This window comes from Molothrus ater, chromosome 6, assembly GCF_012460135.2.
Source record: "Molothrus ater isolate BHLD 08-10-18 breed brown headed cowbird chromosome 6, BPBGC_Mater_1.1, whole genome shotgun sequence".
Taxonomy (NCBI): domain Eukaryota; kingdom Metazoa; phylum Chordata; class Aves; order Passeriformes; family Icteridae; genus Molothrus; species Molothrus ater.
Genome location: NC_050483.2, coordinates 31,200,094 through 31,223,957, shown reverse-complemented (window position 1 = coordinate 31,223,957; position 23,864 = coordinate 31,200,094). Strand labels below are relative to the sequence as shown.

Genomic DNA, 23,864 nt, shown 5'->3' with positions numbered 1-23,864 from the left:
CAAAGTACTTTCCGAAATATATAATTATGAAAAATCATATCACCTGAAGGCAGTAAGTCAATATTTATTTTTCCACCTTTATCATAATCAGTTGTTTAAGGATCACTAAGCATCTGACAAGGATATCTTTTCATTTCCACTCTGTATTGAGTTGCTTGTATATGTGAAATGAATAAACCACATCACAAAATAACAACAGGCAATTGCCCAAAGAGAGCACATCTGCTTAGCAAATGGCACATGTGGTCCATACATGTGGGGACCCCCTTCCCAATTAATTCAACAAGTAACAAATACTAAAGTGGTAAGGTATGGTTTAATAAGTCTTTTTAAAATCGTGTGAATTAGGCACAAACCAAAAGTGCCAACTGCCTGTTCTGGGCAGTTAACAGCTAAAAGAAATCCACAAATAGGAGCTCAGACTTGGAGGTACGTGTATTGCTGAGCTGTTGGCCTGTCTTCTGCATTCACTTTCATGTCTATCAAGACCACTATATTATAGGTAAAACATAAGGTACATTTACACTTCCATCCTCTTATTAAAAGAACTTATATAAGCTAATAGAAAGTAAGGAGAGAAATCCAGAACTTATGCTCCTATAGTTAAATCACTGATGCTGTAAGTCTATTTCACCTGGAGTTACAAAGGAACACAAAATTCCCCACGGCCATTTACATCTCTCTGAAGCCCTTCATTAAATAATCCTCTGACTCCAAAAATTACTGTAATGAGAAAAAAGGCACTAAAACACTTAAAAACATTTGCACTATAAATACATGAGGGTAGTATTATCCAGTACTGCCAACCAGGTGGAAAGAGCTATATTTCAAAAAGCCAACCTGACTGATATTGGTTACATTCATATATATCTATTTTTTCATCTACATTCATTTTCTTCATATATATTCATATATAGCGAGTTGATGGTTTTGGGTTTTTTGTTGTTGTTGTGCAGTTTTTTTGTTGTTTGTTTGTTCGGGTTTTTTGTTGTTTTTTGGGGTTTTTTTATTTGTTTGGTTGGGGGGATGTTTGTTTGGGGTTTTTTAATAAATAAGCAGAGCCAGTTCACACAAAACCAGTATATGACTAGAGGTGACAATGCACAGAGCAGACATTCAGGCCTCTATAAGTACTAACTCTGATTTAAAACAGAAGCACGAGGGCCTACATACATTTATATACTGGCATATACATATATTTTTATATTTTTTACAAACATTTTAAACTGGCAGATATAAACTTCTTTGGGAAGGATCTGATATAGAGCAGCATCTGCATAAAAGGAAGCTTTGTTACAGCAGATGCAACTGTATGTTCCTGGCAACTCAACCTGCAGCCCAACAGCATCGACAGACATCTGCTCAGCTCATTCCTCTTTGTTTGTGATACCTGGTCCTGGACCAACTTTTAGGTCCTGCAAGGGCTGCCTCCACACTTTAAATCTCAATTAACCCAAACCTGTTAGCTTTTCCATTCTTTTTTTTTTCCCAGAACTGAAATCAAATTCATGGATCTACAGTTACCTAAATAGTTCCATTTGATAGGATGTATTCACTTCTAGAAAGACATTCCCTAGCGTTCTTCAATACTCCTGACACTATGAGACATTAAAAATATCCATTTGTATAGTCTGCCTCAATGACAATATTGATGCTTTACAAGGAATTCAGCTTGCTATTCTTCTGTTATACACTTATATATCAATCAGTGGTGAAGCCAGCAAGCATGCTAAAAATCTTAAAATTACAGAAAATGAATTCTTTATGGGACCTCAATACCTTCCAACCATTTCGAACTAACACCATATCAAACTTTAAATATTAATTTAATGATTCTGCAGCTTGCAAACAGGGAAGAAAGAAGCACATCACTTGGGAAAGGTCACCAGAAGCTCCCTACAGCCCCAAATTCTGCACAACAATAACCAAGAGTGTGAGTCTAGAGATGACTGAAAGCAGGGCACACACAGGGATACTTCCTCAGTATTATTCTGCCTGCCTCCAGCTATTTGCAGTTCAGGGATTTTTTGAGCCTGACATAATGCCTTATTTATAAGATAATCCTCAAAGTATTTTTCCAGTCGTTTTTGAACCAGCAAAAAGCTTCAGTTTCCACAAGATCCTATGACAAATTTCCATATTTAGTTATGAGTTACATCAAAAATACCTTTGCTTTGAATTTGCTGCCAGATAGCTCCATTCAATATTCCCTACTTCTTCCCCTAGCAGAGACAATAATAATTTCTTATTTATCATACTAATCGTTCCATGATTTCACAGAAGGCTATGGCATAATATTTTCAACTGTCTTTGCAGTTGAAAACCTCTTATTTTACTCTACTCATATCATTCTTAGCCATGCCTTATATTTAAATTCTTCCATACTGTTGGTTGCCCTGCTGGCCTTTTTTGTATCTTCTCAATACTACTGTTTCCTTGTGGAGCTTCTGGGATCCAAAGTACAAAAAGCCACACAATGTGCCTGTGTCACTGACTTATATGGTGACATCATATAAAATTTTCTATTTTCTTCTCAATTCTTTTCCCAGTTTCTGCAGTTCACTTGCTTTCAACTAAGGAGGAATAACTATGCTCTCAGATGACTTTAAATCTATAGGGACTGTTTACATGCACACACGCACATACTGTACTTCACTTAATCTTCATCTGCAGAGAATTTAATATGTCATTTTTGTGGAGCTGTTTTCCTGCAATTCTCTGTAATCCTCAGGCTACACAGAATTAGAGGAAAAATAAGATACACACTTTTAAAAGTGAAGGCAACAACACATCAGATCAATGCAAGAGCTTTAGGTGATTCTCCACCACTGAAATTCATAAAATCACAGAACGGTTAGGGTTGGAAAGGATCTCTGGAGATCACCTAGTGCAACCTCCCTGCTAAACAAGATTCACCTAAAATGGGTTGCACAGGAACTGGTCCAGGCATGTTTCGAATATCTCCAGAGAAGGGAGACTCCACAGTCTCTCTAGGCAACAGTTCCAGTGTCCTGGCACCCTTGAAAGTTTTTTTCTCATATTCAGATGAAACTTCCTGTGTTTCAGTTTATAACTGTTGCCCCTTGTCTTGTCACTGGTCACCTTGAAAAAAGAGTCTGGCCCCATCCTCTTGTCACTTGTCCTTCAGATATTTTCGTATGCACAGATGAGGTCCCCTCTCAGTCATCTCTTTTGCAGGTTAAACAGGCCCAGTACCCTCAGCCTTTTCTCATAAGAGATGCTGTCTTGCTGCCCCTTCACCGGACTTGCTCCAGTAACTCCCTGTCTCTCTTGTCCTGAGGAGCCCAGAACTGGACACAGAACTCCAGGTCAGGCTCACCAGGGCTGAGCAGAGGGGCAGGATCCCTTCCTTGACGTGTTGGCCACGCTCTTCCTAATGCAGCTCAGGATCCCATGGTCCTTCTTGGCCACCAGGACACACTGCTGGCTCAGGGACAGTTTGCTGTTCACCAGGACCCCCAGACCCTTCTCCACAGAGCTGCTTCCCAGCAGCTCAGCCCTGTGCTGGTCAATGGGGTTATTCTTCCCCTGCTGCAGGATCTTACACTTATCTTTGTTGAGTTTCATTAGGTTCCCCTCTGCCCAACTGTCAAGCCTGTCCAGGTCACGCTGGATGGCAGCACAGCACTCTGGAGTATCAGTCACTCCCCACAGTTTGGTATTCTGTCCCTCCATGCAGGTCAGTGATCAGTAAGTTTGAGAAGACCCAGTACCAAGCCATGGGATGCAATGCCAGCTACAGCCCACTAACTAGACTCTATGGCACTGATCACAACCCTCCAAGGTCTGCCATCATGCCAATTCTCAATCCACCTCTCCACTCACTCATCCAGCCTGCATTTCCTGAGTTTAACTCTGAGGATGCTATGGAACACATGTCAAAAGCCATGTCGAAGTCAAAGCAGACATGTTTAAATCAAGACTGACAAGAGCTTTTGACAGCAGCTGTAGTAAGAGATGTGCCTTAAGTCAAACAGTAACTAGTTCACAATTTGCTTTGATGACTGCTCATATTATTCATAAAAGTTCAGCCAATCACAAAGGGTTTCCTTGGCTTTGTAATCTATGAATTTTAGTGGCTATGCTGGGGTTAGCCTTTCATCTAAGATTTAGAGAACCTTGCCAACTATCTTTCAAGTCAGTAAGGAATTTGAGCTAGAGATAGAAACAAGAGAAAGTTTCCCTTCCTCAATTTTCACCCAAACTTTACTGAAACTGTTTTTTTTTTAATTATGCTTGCTATTTCATATGTTTTGCAAGTTAAAAATTGAAGGAACTATTCTTGATGTTTCTTGGTAATATTTTATCTCTAAAATCTAAAAGCAAATAATGGCAAATATTATTTCATTAACAATTAAATTATATATGTTTTAAAAACATCTTGCAAGGAGAGGAGAAAATGGAATAATTTCTAAATTTAGTTGAGACCAGCTCTCAGAACAGAGAGAAAATTGGTTTTTTTAATTCATGCTAAAATTTGGACCATAAATATTCTTTTCCCCTACTGAGCAAGTTTGTAAAAACAGGTCTTTAATTCATACTCCCCATTTTGCATCCCAAATGTGTTGGTTCTACAGTTCACTTCTTCAGATTCCTATAGTCACTGAAGCAGTAGAAAATGGCAGTATGTTAAAATACTTTAAAGAAGAAAAAATTGCAAATAGAAACCCCCAAAAGAACAAAAGACTCTTCTATTACTAAATGAGCAGACAAAAGAAAGTTCACATGCTCTGAAACAGGTAAACTATTCTGAAGCACAGGCACTAAACACAAATAATCACTAGGGGTTTTTTGTTGTTGAGTTGGGTTTTTCAAACAAAAAGATAACATGACCAAATCAAACATTTTAGACAGTTTAAAATGCTTTGTCTCTAGTTAAATGTTACTTTACACAGAGATATTTATAAAGACCAATTTTTTTTTGACAAGCTAAACTATGCTTGTAAGGTAAAGATATGAGACCTGATGTTTTCAGATCACATTTCTACAAGTTAATTTAGTCATCTCATATTTGTAGGCAATTTTCCTCTAAGAGGCTAGATTTTTCTTCCGGAAGATTTCTACTCCTCCTTCTTATTCTTCCTCCTCCTTTTTTTTATAATCAAATACAGCTCAGAGACATAAAATTGTCTGTGAGACAGAAACAGGATACATAAAACTAAGAGTAAGGAAACAATTAATAAGGCATTATGAAAGGAATAACAAAAGAAACATAAAAGGGGCAGACAGAACCATGTGGAGTTACACAAAAGAAAATTTAAAGCAAGAAAGGTTGTAGACACTTATTTGCATTAGAAAATTTACTTGTTGTCAATATTCTAACTACAAATGTACATTAAGATGAATCAGAAGTAGGCATCTGGATTTAATCCAATTTAACCCAATACACATGCATGCTACCACCCTTACTATTATCAATAGCAATTCTAGTATTTTACTGATTCTGCAAGATCTTTCCCTTCTCACCAGCTGCTCCATTTCATGTTTCTGCCAGCTTTTTTGCACCATTCATGCAGTCCAATCAGGCAATGAGATCCATATCTGGTGATGGGCCAAAATCCATAGTATCACTGAAGTGTCTTTCACACTTTTTTCTTCAGAAGAGGGGAGGTGATCTTAGTTTATTATCAAGGCCAGAAACAAAATATAAAGTAATTTAAATTCTGTCATGCCAAATGCTATCTTCTATCGACTTTTGAAACATTAAGCACACCTAGAAGGAAAAAAACCAAACTAACAAGCCACCCTTGTAAGGAAGTCAGGGAAGAAGTGCTGTTTTCCATTAGAACCACTTTCTGTATTTCCTAGGGCATTGGAAAGTTTACAGTGAACACAGCAAAGAGAGTATCTTTACCTGAATAATATAAATTGTATAGACTTGCTGTCTGGAACTGTTACTCTTACACCCCTAGCACTTTATTTATTAAAAAAAAAATCTAACTCAGATTACCTCCTATTACCAGTGAACTGTTAATTTATAACACTTGGCTTTCCAAAACTTCCTTTCTGCCAGCATTTTCCCAGCAGAAGGTTAACCAACTGTCTTGAATAAAGGCCACTAGCCTTTATGACACAAAAATCAATAGAATTATATAATGATTTTAAATCATTCCCATCTTGAAATAGTTCTTCCACCGTGCCCCATTTCATAGCAAGCTGATATACAATTTTCAGCGACACATTTTCTGTATATTGAAGCACATATATATATTCAGTCAAAGAAACTCGTATTATCACAGACTGTTTCCAGTTAACAGTATAAAAAGAAGAGATCACTTTTATAATCCAAATTATCTGCAGCATATTCAGAAATACCATGCTTTGTAAACTCAGACAATGAGTGTGTACTGTCAAAGGAAGGTCATCTGATTCACATTCCAGTAAAGGTTGAAAATTAGTCAGAATCAAAGAAAATATAATTCTTCCCCACTTGCACCCTATTCTTACCCTCAAACATGAATTTTATTAAAAGAGTTTTTAGTTCACAATTTTACACATGCAAGGGCTTGGTTTGCAAGAAAGGACAACAAAGGAATACAAAGAATTCCCTTGAGGCTGGATTAGACAGTTAATACAACTCTTGTTTTAAAACAAGCTTTGGCAAGGCTCAATATATCTTTGACATTCTTCAGGAAAATTACTCAAATCTAGACAAAAAACAAGCTGTTTCAGGAAAAAAATAATCTTTGAAGTGCTAAGAAGAACCATCTTCTGATACAACACCCATAAACACTGATGATGCCACTTCCCTGATGAGCTGAGAGTGAACAATAAATGGGCAAAAGAACATAGAAGAGATGAGGAACTAACAAGTGATTTGGACAAAAATATGAGGCAGGGGAAGGGTAAAGAGAAAGCCTAGACTAGAAGTTGGATGTAGGAACCAGGAATTCTTGAGCAATAGGATGAGACCAAAGAAAAGAACAACCTCAAAATTAATAGGTGTGACCAAAGTACACTAAAACCAAAAGCATTAAAAGAAGAGAAGGACAAGGAGAGTCCAAGCCATCAAGACCAGATTTGAGGAGAAATTTCAGGATTACACATGGAATAAGAAGAAAGGAGGAACTATAAATGAGATTAAGGAAGAAACAGGCACTCCATATCCTTTAGAACACTATCTACTTCACAGCCCTTCTTTGACTCCAAAACTGATGCTTAGAGACAGCACTGTTCCTTGCAAATGAATTTCTGACACTATTTCTAGAACAGGTTTCACCATCTCTTCTGATGGTGGTTCACATGCAGGCTGATCTCAACACTTCTTTGGAACATCAATCAATGAACAAGGAAACATTCCTATCACACTTGTTTGTTAACAGATACTAGGAATAAATGCACACTTATGAGAAACAGAACAGCAAATGCAGTCTGGTTTCTACAATTAAACTAATCTGCTACATCTGACAGTCTTATCATTTTTACCATAAACAAAAACTTCTAGCTTTAGAAAACTCTGTAGAATTTCTGTTTCTATTTTGTTTCTCTCTCTAATATAAACTGCTGAGAGAGGGAACAAAAATATTACGATTAAAACAAACACAGCTCCTCCAAATCAATCAACATCTTTTAGTATTACCATAGAAGTGATATCTATTAATGTCATTATTGGAAAAGAAACAGTACTTTATCAATAAGAAAAAAATGTTTCTACTTTAAAAAGTCTACAGTCTAATTCAGGTGATTTAACAGTGGTCAGAATTTAACAGAATCAAAATGTAAAAAGGAAACCAAAAGAAAAGAAAAATCAAATCAATCAAAAGTCCTACGCAGCAATAATGAAAATAAAAAAGTTTTAAAAAACTCCAAGTAGGGAATGGAGCAAAATAAATAAAAAGCAGTAAAAGCAGGAGAAAAGTGAACAAGAATGTCATGGCAATAACACACTGAACTTTGGAAATGAATACTAGAATAAGAAATACCAGAATGACTCTGAATACCAGAGTCATTCAGTTTTGGTGAGGGGATTTCAGTGGCAGAAATGTCAGAGACGATGTGGCAGAAACACAGATGACCAAGAGGAGGCCTAGTCAGGAAGAACAGTTTTAGGGGCTTTGTAAAAACAAAGGAAATTATTAAACTAGAGAAACAATCAGGTGAATAGACATTTTTATCTACATCTTAAACCTACAAATTCAAGTAGTGTACATGAGAACAGCAAGACACGAATGAGAACAAATTGCTCCACATTTAAACAAACTGATTTGTGATTTCATACCAAAATATACTTCAACACAATTCAGCAGAATTCCCATCAATATCAAGTAGCAGCAAAAGATTAAGAACCCAGAGTTAGAGAAGGATATTGGTCAGAAAATCTTTTAAATCCAGAAATCTGGAACTTCACAAATAAATGACTGTACTCAACATGTGAAAAGTTAAAAGAATGGGGAAAAGCTTACCACATTGATTTTAATGGGAATAAAATTTAACCCCTTTAGTCTGTGAATCTTACTCTATTCAATTCTAAATCATAAAGCATCCAAATTTCTCTGAAATACTGAAACCCTTCAGATTTTTTAAATTACTTACCAGTAAATATACAGTATTACCATTGATACTTAAAGCCACATAGCTCTAAGACATCAGAATGTTAAAATGAAGATATGTTATCCTACATTTATATTCAAATCATGGAGTCACGTTATACTTCCACACTTCAATCAGAGTTTGGGTTACATTTTAGATAAAACTTAGGAGGGATAAAGGCACATATATGAAAGCATACATAATGAGCAAAGATTACCTATTACAGGAAAGCACATTTATCAAGAAAATGTAATTAATACTTAAAATCTGGCATGTCTTATTTTTAGTTCAGACAAAGAAAAAAAAAAGAAAAAAGACAGCTTGGCTTGTCTGATTAGAAAAAAAAAAAAGAGATGAATTTCTGTAATGTTAGGAACAGTTTAGGAAGAAGCACTGAGCAGATGGAGAACCAGCTTTCACTGATGCCAAGTCCTGTGATTTCAATGCAAATCTTTATTGTGGAAGGGTTTTTTTCTGTTTGTTTGGGACAAGAAAAGGAGTACAGGAGAGACCATTTTTTTATTGATTTCAGATGCCTACAGGTACATAAGCAAGAAGAAGTATCTCTTAGGTCTAGTAACAAGTCCAAAGTTGCAGACAGCCCTGTTGCAAATAAAACATATGCAAATGGGAAAGAGACCACTTGGATATGAACCCTCCACAGATGGGAAATGTTATCTACAAGAGGACCATCAAAAAGGAAATTAAAGTTCTGATGTGCTGAAATGAGGCTAGAAGGAAAAGCAGGATAGGAGAGCATGTCATGGAAACTCAGAGAATGTTTAGGGAATGAGGTACTGAAAAACAGAGAACATAAAGAAGCAAGTAAAGCACATGCCCTACATATTTATGTCAGGGTCGCACAAACTAGCAATATTTAAGTGACCTGTTACCAACCCTTAATGCAACAGTGCAATCACCTTTCAAAATCAGTAACCTGGCACCTGTATCTTAAAGGTGATGATAAGTGATAAGAAGTAACCAATACTTCTGTGTTACACACAGAGATCATGTCACTTGGGGAACAGTAAGAACATAGAAGTTTTGCATCATTTGAACTTCTTGGCCAATTTCTGGCCAAGAAATAGCTGAGTTGTCAAGCAAGTACCACTGAAAAATGGGACACTGATATATACAGTAATCCCAATCACCCAAGAGTTAAGCATTTCCGTAAAGAAAACCAATTTTCAGCTATTCTCTATAATTTTAAAACTCAAAGGATTCTTATTTAGTACTTGAACTCTGTTATTGCCATTCTTTTTGCTTGAGCAGAATTACCATTAAAAAAAAGAAAACTGATTTACTCTTCACTCAAATTTTTCTTTTTAAAAAAAAAAACTTGGAAAACTCTCTACTTGAGATAGGAAAGTAAAACCTATTTTTAATGCAAGCCTTGCTCCTCAAGTTTATCTGTTCAGGTTTTTCAAGATGGCCAAAGGTCTTTTGTGTACTTCAAATTCTCAAGCATGTACTGACCTTGCAAAAGACAAAAATGCAGCAATGCATTGCAATAGACATACCAAAATTAAACACAGACCCAAAAGAAAGAGGTGAAAAAAACAGATCAAGTGTTTAGGGAAGAGAATGTAACTGTTGCTTCACAATCCTTATACCTATTGTTTATTATGATTATGCTCCAGTGACTGTTTTGATTTTTATTCTACATTTTTTATTGCATTTAACTGCTAGGTACCTAGAGAAATTATATGTATTATTATTATTATAAATTATATGTATTATTACAATATCAAAACCATTCTCCCAGTTTTATTTGAACTGCACAGCATTTCTCTATCTTAATCTTTAATGCACCAGAATTATTCAGCCATGGCCTAAAAAACAAAATGTGAAAAATTCATGTCCAAATTTATATTTTTTCATCTTGATAATCATCATCTTGCAATCCAAGTATTGTTATTGAGGGTATGTATGTTGGCAATTTTTGGCTGGTTTACTGCTAATGCCTACCACGTTTAAAGAAAAGTAATCAAGTGCCTGGATATGTTTTGATCAGCTCTATAATGATATTTTAAAAATATATATTTTAAAGAATCTATTCACAGCCAAAAATCTGATGAACAACCTTAGTTTACTGTAGGTCACTTAACCCTCATCCTTCAAATAATGAGGGCAGCTCTTCAAACACGGCAAGATTCTGCTCACAAAGTAAGGTTATCCTATCACTTCCACTTCTCTTGCTCTTTATGCTTCAACTGCATTTTTACTAAGTTGATTCAAGACCCATTCCCTGAAGGCTTCACATGGGACTTGTATTTTATATCAGCTAAGCAACATGAAAAAGTTTGTTATATTCAAGACAATTAAAAATACATGCATTTTAAAATGCTGAAAAAAAGAAATATACTTAACAACTTAATCTGAATCCAGGATACCTATTTCACACAGAAATATAATAAGCCCTAACAAAGAAGCTCCATCAGGCCAGTGACATCAGCTGTTATCAAAGGCACCTGGCAGTTCTTAAGACTATTTTCAGCTGCCTTTTGAACTATTCAGTAAGAAATTTTCATGGTCTATTGTCTGCTTCAGGTGGCTTTTCCTTACCTCCCCTTACCATCCCCTTGTAAAGGAACCAGAGAATGACTTGAACATTTTTGTGTGAAAGCACTTGAGACACTGTAACCCCTTTCCCTCCCTGAATCAGTAACTTGAAATCAGACTGCACAATGATTTTGCATGAAAGAGGTATGTTCTGTGCATTTTGTGAAAAATCTGACCTGACTTAGCCAAGTACAAGCTTCTAGAAATCTGAGTTTGTACCTAATTTTTACAAGATCTGCTGAAGCTTAACAACCAGTCACCGCATCTACCTCCTCAGTGGTCTTCTGCATGTCATCCCAATGTGCAAGGCAACTGAATTAAACTTCTTCCTACTTTCAGTTTTGAGTGAGAGTCAGATTTTCCACTGTAGAAGTCTGCATTTACCAGGCTTTAGGTAAAACACTGACCACAAATTGTCACCCTGCATATTTCTGCAGCCTCACCTATGGTGACATCCCTAACACAGTTGAAGACAATGGTCTGTCACTTGATCTTGTTGAGTAACTTGAGTAGGAATTTGGGGATACTGACAGAGAATGTTGGGAGAAGATGGAAAAAACAGTTTATAATGGAGACCAGAACTGGAAGCTTGAAAGAATAAACTGGAGTTGATTAGAGAATGAAAGAAACTAAGAGGAACATAAGAAGATGTGGTAGTGAATGAAACCAAATGAGCAATGCCAAGCAGAACAACCAAGATTTGGGGATCACTAGGACTGGTAAGAATTCTGCATCTGACAGAATTTGAAAGAATTGGATTTTAATAAATATATTTGGGAGGGAGCTGGCTCACAACAAGAGACTGAAAAAAGATCCACCAACAGAAATCAACAAACAGGAAAAACAACAGAAGGAAGGAAGAGTGAGAAGAATTAGTAGGCAGGCAAGGGCTGATAGCAGAGAAAGAACATGCAGTCAAGAGACAGTCTGGGACTAGTCAGGCCTAAATATCAGATTGAAAAAGCAGAGTCAATGCCACACTAGAGATTGGCATGAAGCAGAGAAAGCTGGAACTATAAGCAAAAACCGAAAAACACAGTGTTTGTCTTCAGAACCTATTGAAAGACATAACATAAAACATCCTAAAGACTCTACATTCTCTGCAAGTATCTACAAACTCTTTTCTCCTCCTGAGACTTCCACTTTCCACCTGCCTCTGCTAACAATAAAAATGTAGCGCAATAATGCATAATTTTATTCCTTTCTTAATTCAAGCAACAGCAATATTTATGCATTAGATTTAAAAGCTCTAATGCTGCTAATTATCAACATGACACCCATACCACATAATACCTCATTTTCTATTTTTAGGTTGATTTTAAGTAAAGAATTACACACAGACGCACTTATAAATTATATTAAACAAATAAGAACCAAAGACTTTTAATTCCTCGGACATCACCAATTAATCCATTTAACTTCGTCACCAGCATTAATTCTGTCTTTATTACATTATCCCAAATGATTTTTTCTATGCTATCTCATTCAATTAACAGCATATTTTCTGGGATAAGACAAGTTTTATCTTGAAGGATGACACTCTCTTTAGGACCCTGCATTCAATATTATAGAACCTAACTGTTACATAGGAGAACAGGTTTTTAATCTGAGCCTTTGCTAAAGAATTCTTAACTGGCTGTATTAATTACATAGTTGTGCATTAATAGTAAATAACAAGATTTTAAGAGTTTTTAAAGGTTTGGCATTAATGAAAAATTGGAAATTTAACTCCATTCCCTCTCCTGTACTCCCTAACCACTTGTTGCAATTAAATTGAATTTATTCTGTATCTTCAGAATGCTGAACAGTAATATACTAACAACAGCAATTATCAAATAAAGCAGATGTGTGTGCTTCTTCTCAGACCACTACAAATAAATGACTGTATTCCCAGTTTTTACGCATCAACCAAAGAAGCTAAAGAACAAAGAACACTGCTGAGACAAATTGCTTTTTTATGTCACTCCAAGAAATCTGCATTACTGTTTAGAGGTACTTTTTTCTTCCTCCAAAAGAAAGTACTTTATTCCACTGCAGTTTCTTATCGATTTATTTCACTCTAGAGAACAGTAACAATATATCCTAAAATAAAGCACTCTCTAAATCAAAGATTTAGAATTAAGAAATAGGATGAATATATGAACACTACCTTCCAATGTTATTATTTGAGGCATTAAGAGAATCTAAAGAGTGAAATAAATGGGGAGGTAATATATGTGTTGAAGTATAACTCATGAAAAATACAAATTAAAAGAGCTAAAACATATTTTCTTATATCCTCAGTTCAAAAGTACTATTCTTCAGAACATTTTAAAGACATTCTGTAGGCTAACTATTGAGTTATTAAAAAGCTGAACCATGGAGACATGGCAGCTCAGGACAGGTCTCTTGCTTTAAAAAGTTTTGAATTACTATATCTACTTTGCTCCCCAGACTCTGTTAGATACACATTTCTGAGATCCATACTATGTGCCTTGACTCCACCATTGTTTTCCGTGCAACACAAGATTCCGAGAAGTTAATACACATTTCACAACACTGTGATTAAAACCTGACAGCTTAGGTCCAAGTTTACAATGTACATGTGAAACAGAACTTCAGAAATTGATTCTTGCACAAAGAAACAAATCTCTGTTCTTTGTTTCTTTATGTAGCTAACTTCTAACTTACCCTACCAAGCTGCGGCTGAAAAATCCAATTATTTAGATTTGAGAGATTGCAGAATTTCCAAGGTACTACAAAAACGGCCATAATACATTGTTTGCAGCTTTTTACTGAATGGTATTCCAACACAATGGCATATTAAGAGTTTCTAAAATAATTTTAGGTGTAATGGTTGTTACACTAAAACCATTTTACACTGGTTTTAGTGTAACAACCCCATACTATTAACAAATGGCTGAATAACCCCAGCATCTAGTACAGACTGTCCCTCCACCTTCTCCTTTATTATCTCCTCTAAACAGGGGAAAACAACTGGTCATTATTTTCAAGGAGAGCAACACTTGCTATTCATGCACACATTTCTACAGTGCTGATCAAAAATCTCTGTTGAAACAAACAAGAGCAAGCAGCTGCCTGTTTGTTGTGTTTTGTCAAACCAGCAACTTTTTTTTGTTTCCTGGAAAACTATCCAATAACCAAGATCAGCAAGAATAAGCTCAATGTTACTGGATGCTGCACACACTCAGACCCATCTTTTGACCAGAAGGCCATAAATGCACTAGCCAGCATCCCTCTCTTACTCCCCATCTGTCACAGCTCCGTGCAGCCTGTATGCTATGAGGCTGCACCCATGGAGAATTTCAACACTCTAAAATACATAAATGGCAGACTTACTGAGGCAGACAGGAATGGTATTCTAGCATGGAGTTTCATCATCAACGACAACAGCCAGAAAAGTAGCCATGTCTCAAAATACAAAACTAAAAAGCCCTACAGATTGGAAAAAGCTTACCTGCTGAGCTAAGCAAAACACTGAAGTCTGTTCCTCTCTGTGACTCCCCAACTTCATTCTGTCCCTCTTTTTCTGTATCTCATAACGGCTCCAGTTAGAAAATACCTTTCTTCTTGAATAGCATTTCACTTCTTCCTTCCCTTCTTCATGTAGTGATTCAGTATCATCATCATCCTCCTCTACCTGTGACAATCAAATGGACAGTTAAGCCATTGCAACTTAACAGCATTTTGTTCTGCATTTCAAAAATCATTCATGCAAACAATACCAACCACAGAAATAAAACCCAGAAAGACAAATCCATCTGGATGCCCACATACATTTCAGCTGGTGAACTTACTATCTTTGTGAACTGTATGTAATTCATCAAGAATGTAACTAAAAGTATTGAGTAAAGCTTCAGCTCCTACACGGGATCAAGCAGTGACACTGATACAACTTCCACTACTTTCCCTTCTATTCTGAAAATTCATAATGACTTCAAAATAGCCTTCTTCCTAAAACTGAGAGCAATGGATAGGGAGTGGAACTAAGAATTGAAACCAAGAGTCTCTGTCTCTGTCCAAGTGTTGCAGTGATACAGGTTTTAACTGAAAGAAACAATGTTTGTACAGTGGAATAGGAAAAGATAGATTCTGCAAAAAAAACTTTGAAAATGGTGATTTATGTAAGAATTTCCATTATAACCAACTATAGAGTCAAGTAATATGGAAAAATTAATCAAATTTAATTTCCTTCATGAAAGCTATTTTATGGAAATAGAAATGAAAAAAATTAAATACACTGCTAGCAGTCAACCTACTAATCTTAATCTCTTAAAAAGTCCTAGGGTCAAAAGTAGAACTTATTGTAGAGTCAAGATAAAAGCAAAATAGGCATTTGCCACAAGTACTCAACAGCTGTGGAAAACTATCCCCTGTCTTGAATTCTATATATGCAGCTCTCCCGGAGCTTGGGTTTTAGTTGAAATGACTGTTGCTTCACAAAAAGAAATATTTGCTTCCTGGAGGGAGGAGCACTCAACAGGCAAGAGATTAAATCTGTCACAATTACACAAATGCACTCTCAGGTGTCAAACATGACAAAAAGGAAAATATTCTATGCATTCTCACTGGTTCTGTGCAATTTTCAGGTAAATTCTCTTTTCTTTGTATTCATTGTATTCATCAGATAAATACACTAAAATGGTTGTTGTAGGTAAACAGTTGGTTATGTGAACAAGTAGATGAAGTGACAATTACATTACTGGAAACTGAGGCAGAGCCATAATTTCCATACAAAAAAAAACAACAACAACAACAACAACAACAAAAACCACAAAAACCACAAACCCAACTTAATACTTCTCTATTCTTCTCCATGAAATTAATGATTTGCTATAATCCAGCAAACCTAGAGAAATTCAGTGCCCAAAATAACTTGGAGCTGATACAATTCACAGGTCAAAGCAAGAACAGTGCTACAAAGATAGATCAGTTTTGTACTTTATTTTTAAGAAAAGAGCAGAATCATCTTAAGCAACTATAACATTATAGACAATTACTTCTTATAGACTTGTTTGAAGAATTCCTTTCAGCTTTAAACATAAAATACCCAGGAGTACCACTGCCATAGTTCAACAAGCTTCCAGATACAAATGTTTTCTCTTAAGCCAGATTAAATTCTTTTTCACTTTCTGTTATCAGCTGCATATGCTATACAGTGCACCTCAAGAAAATTTCCCTTCTTAGAAGTGAAATAGTTAACTTCAAGAAATAAACCACAAATTCTCAGGAGCATTAACAGCAGCTGTGCAACCTGGTTCTGCAAGTACTGTCCTGAAGCTTACTGTCCAAACAAGTAAACTTCAAATAAAAACCTGCTTCCATTTCCAATAAATATTTAATGGAAAATCTTACATGATGCACCACCAAACTACAAAACAAAACTGCAAATAATCACAATTGAATAGTCAACATTCAATTAATTTAAAGATGTGTTAAAATTTTCAAATACATTAAAAACTTATCAGTGAAACTTCAGAAAATCGTTGCTCTACCATCTCACATGACAGCTACCAAGTAAGAACCCCAGGAACTCAGAAACATACACCTTAATCACCTTTCTCTTAGCAGCCTATTCAGCTACACCATATGCTACTAACATTGTCACCCCACCTTACTGAATATGAGTCGTAATCAGTACAGAGCAAACATCTGTCCTATGTGTAATGAAATAAACTACCCTCTTGCCACATTGTCAAATCACAAAAGATACAAGCTGAAACAAATTCTAGAAGCCAACTCAGATATAACCTTTAAAAAGTATTACTCATGTAAGGAGAAAAACATAGGCCTTTAAATAGTATTAAGCTATCTACATGTTATTGCTCAGTGTTCTAACACCACATGATACCACAGGAGGTATAGCAACTATCTGCTGTGCCTCAGTTCCAGACAGTAATGCATCGCCATTTGCACATTTCATTGAAATTTTCAAGTGTGCCAAGCATGCAAAAATCCAGCTGAACAAAACCAGGAAACCTTCAGAATATTTTGCATATCAGAAGAATGAAAAAAAAAGTGTGCAATATTCCACCTAAACACTAAAGCACTCAAACAACAGGGAAAGGGCTAAGCTCCCCTGCAGAGGAACTTTCATAATTTGTGGTCTTCTGCCAAGCAATGCATTTTTATCCTTTATGAGAGCCTGTGACTGCACTTTTCTTCTAAAGGAAAGCTAAGTGCATAGTACAAATGACCACAGTCTAACAGAGAAAAAAAATACTTTAGTACACTAATTTTACATACAGGGTTGGGGACAGTATGGTATTGAGAAAATATCAGAAAGTGGGCTTTTTGTTTGACTTTTCTTACAGATAAGAACACATTGATGCACGTGGTTCAGGAATGAAGGTGTTTAAATGAAGTCAACATTGCTCTAAACAAGTAATTTCCCCTGGGGTCATCCTTCTGCACTTTCCTGGATCCCAGAGTGGTTTGGATCAAAGTACGCAATGGAGAAAGTGCAACAGTGACCTCTTGCATCCCACTTCAATTACTCAACCACTATTCACTGAAAGTGCAATCAGTCCTGGCATGTTAAGTACATGTGTCCAAGCACTCAACAAGAATTGTTGGGCTCACAGCCCTTTTACAAAACAAAACTCAAAGTGCATTAAAAGTCAGGGCTTCCATTAAGACTTTCTAAAACTGTACTTACTATCCTTAGGAAGCCACAGGAGCTAGAGCTTATAGCCTTCTTCCTGTTCAATTCTGGTTACACTGAAGGAAAAAAATTGGAACTTCATCTTCGTCAGTACTTGGAATACTGTACTTATTCTACAGTAACAGAATCATCAGACATTCAGTTTACCTTTCTCTGGACCACCTGCTGTTCCCTATCATGTAGGGAACATGCATTACTAGATTTCCATTCTTATTTATTTTGCAGCATTCCTCCCAGTTATCTTCCCAATATGTCACTTTACAGTATGTAAACTTCATTTGAGCTTTTTTGTTAATCTCTTAGAAAGAGCATAGCTATTTGACTTCTTCACTTCCCTCCCAAATTATCTTTAGAAACTCTTCAAAATTATATTGATTAAGTGCTACTTTATCTCTGTATTACTGTTTTGAATTACAGCTACAACATATTCACATTTCCTTAATCTTTTCCATTCTTTATTATGGACACTCACCCACAATACCTCAGACATCATATATATCCACTCAGTCACAAAAAACAGTCAGTGCCATATGGGGATCCCTGCATATTCATGGACACCCATAACCACTGTCTATTCCCTACATTTGCTGCTCTCACAACAAGCAACAGCACACACCAATTCCTTAAATAAACTTCTGTCTTGATTCCCTCTTCCCTTCATAGAAACTGCTGTACAGCTGTGGTCAAGTGCAAGGACATTCAAGCTTACCAAGATGTCTCAATCCCATTTTCTCTTCTCATCAGGGTAAAAGGCCAGCAAGAAAAAATTAAAATATTCTCTGGGTTGAATCTGATCCAGATTATCAGCTGCATCATGAATGAGCACATATCTTTTTTTTCTTATTTATTTTTAAAATACTAAGGTGTATATGCAGAGACAATCTTTTGGTTGTCATTCTAACTTTGGCAGCATCTGTTAAGGCCAAATTTTCACAGAAGGGACTTTTAAGTCAAAGGGTCAAAAAAACATTTATAATTAAGCAGCAAAGCCATTCACGATGTCTACACCTTAAATTGTTTCACAGAATAGAAGTCTGTATATGGAGACTTGTATGCATGTAAATTAGTAAAACAGTTTGGCTGATATTGAGTTCTTAGTGGTTCCTCTGGGCAGACCAAAGTGGAGATGTTAAAGACTGTTACTCTTTAATGTTAGAGACACTCAGTCATTAATGACTTAAATTACTCTTGGACAGACATACTTGCTTCAAATTTCATGGTTCAAAGTTTTTGGTAGTGTAACCAAACAGGAGCAATGGGATTACACCAGGAATTATCTTAGTACATTACAGATACAACACAATCTCAAAAAGAATTCCTTTTTTTAGCAACAGTGCTCATTACATGCACTTTATTTATATTTAAAACTAAAAAGGTACAGGAGAATTCCCTGACAGCTTAATTTATGTATTACTATGATTGATAGGCTAATACCTCATGACAGTTATATACAGCATAAAAATCTTCAAAGTTTTCTTATTTTATACATTTAACTAATTAAAACCCCTATACATATATATATATATATATATATATCCCCCTTTTTGTAAGTAATTACTTGACAAAGGAATGCATCATCTGGTTTATTGTGGTGGAAATTTAACAGACTCTGTAAATAATGAACTGCATGGTATACTAAAGAAAAACAGACTACATTCAGAACAATGGCAAATGGAAGCAGAACTTGCTGTTCAGCTGGATCAAAACCCCATCTCCTAAAATATTCTTTGTACTCTAAATTTTTAACATGATCAAGCACCAGGGCTACAAGGTGTCCCGCATCTTCCTCACAAACCATTAACATTTCCACTAAAGCCATATTCTGTACAAATCTTATGCCTCACTGAATTGAAATGAGAACTATTAGGAGCTAAATATCTCCTTTAGATTCACTGAGATAAGGAAAAAGAAAAAGCCCCAAAGGCAAACAGCTTGGTTATTTTGTTTGTAGCTACCGATTTAAATGGCAGACCACCTTCTCTTTCAAAGGCCTAGAAAAGAATCCATAAATCCTGATGCTCACCCTTCACTGCCCTCTCAGAAGAATCTCCATGACCTGCTAGTACATGATTAGCACATGGTCCTTTGAATGAGAGCCTTACAGGGACAAAATGAACCAATCTAATACATGCTGCTCAAATTTCATACTGTAGCTTTCAGAGACCCAGTTTGAAAACTGTTGACTTGTAGATAAATTAAACTTAATAACCATGCACTGTAGGTTAGCAAGACTTTGTTCTTGGCAAAGCCTGCCAAGTAATTATTTATTTCAGAAAGTGCATATTTGAGAGTGCTGCTCATTAGATACAGGATTTTCCAAACTACAAAGCCACTAGCTAAAATTTCACTCTACTGATTTAGATTAAAACTCCAAACTGAAGGATACTTGATGGGGTATGTTGTGAGAACAGTATCATTATAAATTCAGTACTCATTCTGCACTAACTGGAAAATTTGGTAGAGTATCAACAAGTTGCATTAATTGCAGAAGTAGCCCTCTGCCTCTTTTCCCCAAGGCTGTCCCATGCTGTGAACAAAGAGACTGTAGGAAGTTTGTCCAGCTGCTGTCTATAGATAATGAGACTTTTGATTTTCTAAACTTGCCACACTAATACATTTCCACCAACAGAAATTCAACTGTATTTTTTCTTTAACTCAGTGGAAATGATTTTATGAAAGTTACTGGCAACTATGTAAACCTATCAAGCAATTCATACAAAATTATCATATGGACCAGCATAAAACCTGGCAGCTCTTCTACCTTCAAATTGTCAGTAACTTTAAAAAGCTGATTTTTTGTCTTACAAACATCAGTCAAAAATATGAGTGCAAACATAAAATAGGAGCCTTTGTCTTGACAGAAATAAAAGGTTTCAAGAAAACCTTACAAAGCACATTGCCAGAAAGGTTACAGCATTTTCAGTAAGATTACTGATTATTCCTAAGTATAGGCTGTGCTTGGCAAAAACCAGAAGTTTATATATTGCATACATATGGATCCACATATGTGAATGTTGCATGTCTTATTTTGAAACCAAGTTACACTTTGTATTCTGGAGTGGTAAAGGAAATCTTCTGGAGAAAGATAATTGTTTTTACCAAATCTGCTGTTCCTAAAAAGAAGTTTCCTAAACTGCATTAGAGACTGACAATATCCTGAAACTGTTTCAATTCTTACGTGTTAATGTCACAGTATTATAGAGTAATCCAAACTGAAAGGGATTGCAAGAGGTCATCTTGTCCAAATGCCTACTCAAAAGAAGGTCAAAACTGAAATCAGACCATGTAGGTTGGGGCTTTGTCTACTCAGGGCTTGAAAACCTCCAGCAGTCTACTTAATCCTTAGTATTTCATTTTGCTGTTTTATTCCAGCACTTCTAAAATTGCAAAAGCAGTTGTATTAACAGCTTTAACAAGAACTTGTAAGGAACACACATGAGGAGTTCTGTAACATCAAGAAAGCAAAATTTATTGAGGGGAAATATTCACCTCAACACTTAAATAAGTGATGTTTTAAAGGATATTGCTATTTTACTAGTTTTCATGAGGCAATGGGTAAGAGAGGCTCTCTCAATAATTTCTGTTATAAACTTCTACATATTGAAAAGCTTTGTAGTTCTGCAACTGTATAAATGACGAAGTAAAAGCGCAACAAATTATGTAAAAAGCTCAGTTAAAGCATCCATCTGCAGAACAGAGAAAAATTTGATTTTAACTCACAGAGTTTATTACATAAACTAGGAACAAAGTCTGCTCAAAAGAGCAAGGTATGCAGAAGACCTTAGTTATATTAACAAGTCTAATGTTTATTTAACAAACCCTACATGCACACAGCTTTAGAACAAAGGCAACAAAAATCCAGCAACTGTACCAAGATCAAAAACAACAAGAAGAAGCTTCAGAGTTTCTCATGCAAGGAGAGGTACAGGACAAAGTTTGTCAACAGATCTATTTTTGCCACAATGAAAATAGAAAAAAAAAAAACAAAAACAACCCCCGAAAAAACCACTCAAAAGATGTCTGCTCTGCTATATTACACATGAAAGGAAACTTCCAAAGTTTACATTTTAATAACAACAAAAAAATCACCTACCTTTAAATTCAAAAATATTTGATAAGAGTTACTAACAAGTTAAAAGTTTAGGGCTTTTTAAAATGCACCTATTTTGTAAAAAAGAAAGCACATACGAGTAAAACATTATTTCTCTATGCATTTCAAAATATAGAAATAGCTTAGTGATATTCACCTACACTGTTCTATTTTCAATTGTTATAGCATTAAAGAAGAAAAAATTTTGCAAGACACCAAACAGAACAGGATTGTTTGAAATGGTATCCCTAAACTGATGGAAACTTAATCAATAGTTTCCTTCTCTCTTCTACCTCTAACCTTCTGCCAGCTTCAGTTCCTTTGTCATTTCACAGCACTATCAGACAAGCACAAATAATGGTTAGATAGGCTGGAAGCATGCCATGAAACATGGGAACTGGGAAGCAGGTCCTTCCTTCATATCTGGCAGCAATTATCTGCTAGATTGTCTAAGTGTACTCATAAGCCATATCCTTGGTTTTAATTTCCTGCAATGTTGAACTCCTTTTTCTAAAATAAATTTTGTTTTCTCTTCCCAGTAAAGACTTACAGATTCTCCACTACTAGTCCTACTCACATAATACATGTGGACACAGGGGTGTCCTTTGTCAAAGTCATACAGTTTTAGAAAAATCCTTTGCAAGAAATATTTATGTTGCTTGATAAAATTTTTAACAAACTTCAGAATATTTGCCATATGTGACTGCTTTTAGACCCCTTTTTCAGTTAAGGTTTTAAAGTAGTCATTCAGATGTGTAAGGCATCATTTTACAGGTTCTACATACAAGTACTGGTGTTTGGTTCACAGTGGGAAATTCTATCCTGATTTTAAATTAAAGCTGCCAACATCTGTCACTTTTTGAGATCAACCATCACACAATAATGTCTTATTCCAAACATATAAATATTTACATAATGAAAACTAAAGCTGCAAAAGGAGACACTCCACCAACTTGAAACCGTATAAAGGTCCTGTATAAGAAATTCCAGGCAACAGCATTTTGTTTTCCTCCCCTTTCACTATATCTGCAACACTGTCAGTAGCATAGCTGCTACATTTTTCACCTTTCATTACTAATGTATTACCATTTCATAAATATAAATTCACATGCTACCAAAAAACCTCACATGTCTACCCTTCTATCAACAAACCAGCAGACCCAGCCATTATGCATTTTGTAAATTGAATTCCATTATTACATTTACAGCATGGCATGTTCAAGCACAAAAACTTGAGTTACAAATAGCCTGATTTGACAATATTTTCAGTAAGGGGAGTAAAAAAGAGGTACTTTTTAGGACCAACAATGAGCCACACAGTAAATCAATGAACAGTAAGTTATAAAAAAGATACTAAGGATAAAAAGCAGTTTGTCTGATGTGCAAACAAAATACGTAATTATGACCCAGAATGCAAAATCCCATATGAAGAAACAAACAAGCAGGATAGATATATTGAATTAGATTAATTATAAAAATAATTGAGTCGCTAAAAAAATAACCACGTACTACAGCAATGCTACATCAAAAAAGATGCTATCCTCGACTCACAGAGTTTTAAACAGCATTTCCGAGACCAATACTACAATGAATTTCTTTCTTTATATAGTGGAAAACCAGAAAAGATGCAGAGAGTACTAACTCCCCACTTGACAAACACCAAAACCTTTCTTCTTCCTTGTGTCTTAAATTACATGAGGAATGTAATTAATTAGCTAATCCATTTTCTTAGGTATCTGCAAACCAGCCAGCTCAGTGATACAGGGAAAGGAGAAATCAGTGAAATAGTAATTCATCAAGGTTATGAATCTAAGAGATTGTAATCCCTGCCTCACAGTCAAGGCAAGATCTCCCTGACAGAATACCCCAGTGGTGAAAAAAAACCAGCTACTTACACCCTCCATTATTCATTTGCCTCGCACAAGTCAGTAGCACCTTTCCTAGAACAAATTCAGCCGAAAAAGAATTGATCAACTGGAGTTCTCTCAGGCACTGTGC

General features: G+C 35.8%; 2 protein-coding genes across 2 annotated transcripts in view; one reads left to right on the top strand and one right to left on the bottom strand.

The window, feature by feature from the left end:
* CHRM5 (cholinergic receptor muscarinic 5) overlaps positions 1-23,864 on the top strand; it is a 51,736-nt gene that overhangs the window by 3,341 nt on the left and 24,531 nt on the right. The gene's annotated exons all lie outside the window — the stretch shown is intronic.
* The window catches only part of AVEN (apoptosis and caspase activation inhibitor), an 85,569-nt gene that overhangs the window by 50,789 nt on the left and 10,916 nt on the right, over positions 1-23,864 (bottom strand). The window contains 2 exon segments of the mRNA XM_036384857.1: positions 14,570-14,650; positions 14,653-14,752. Coding sequence (XP_036240750.1) covers positions 14,570-14,650; positions 14,653-14,752 — 181 coding nt within the window.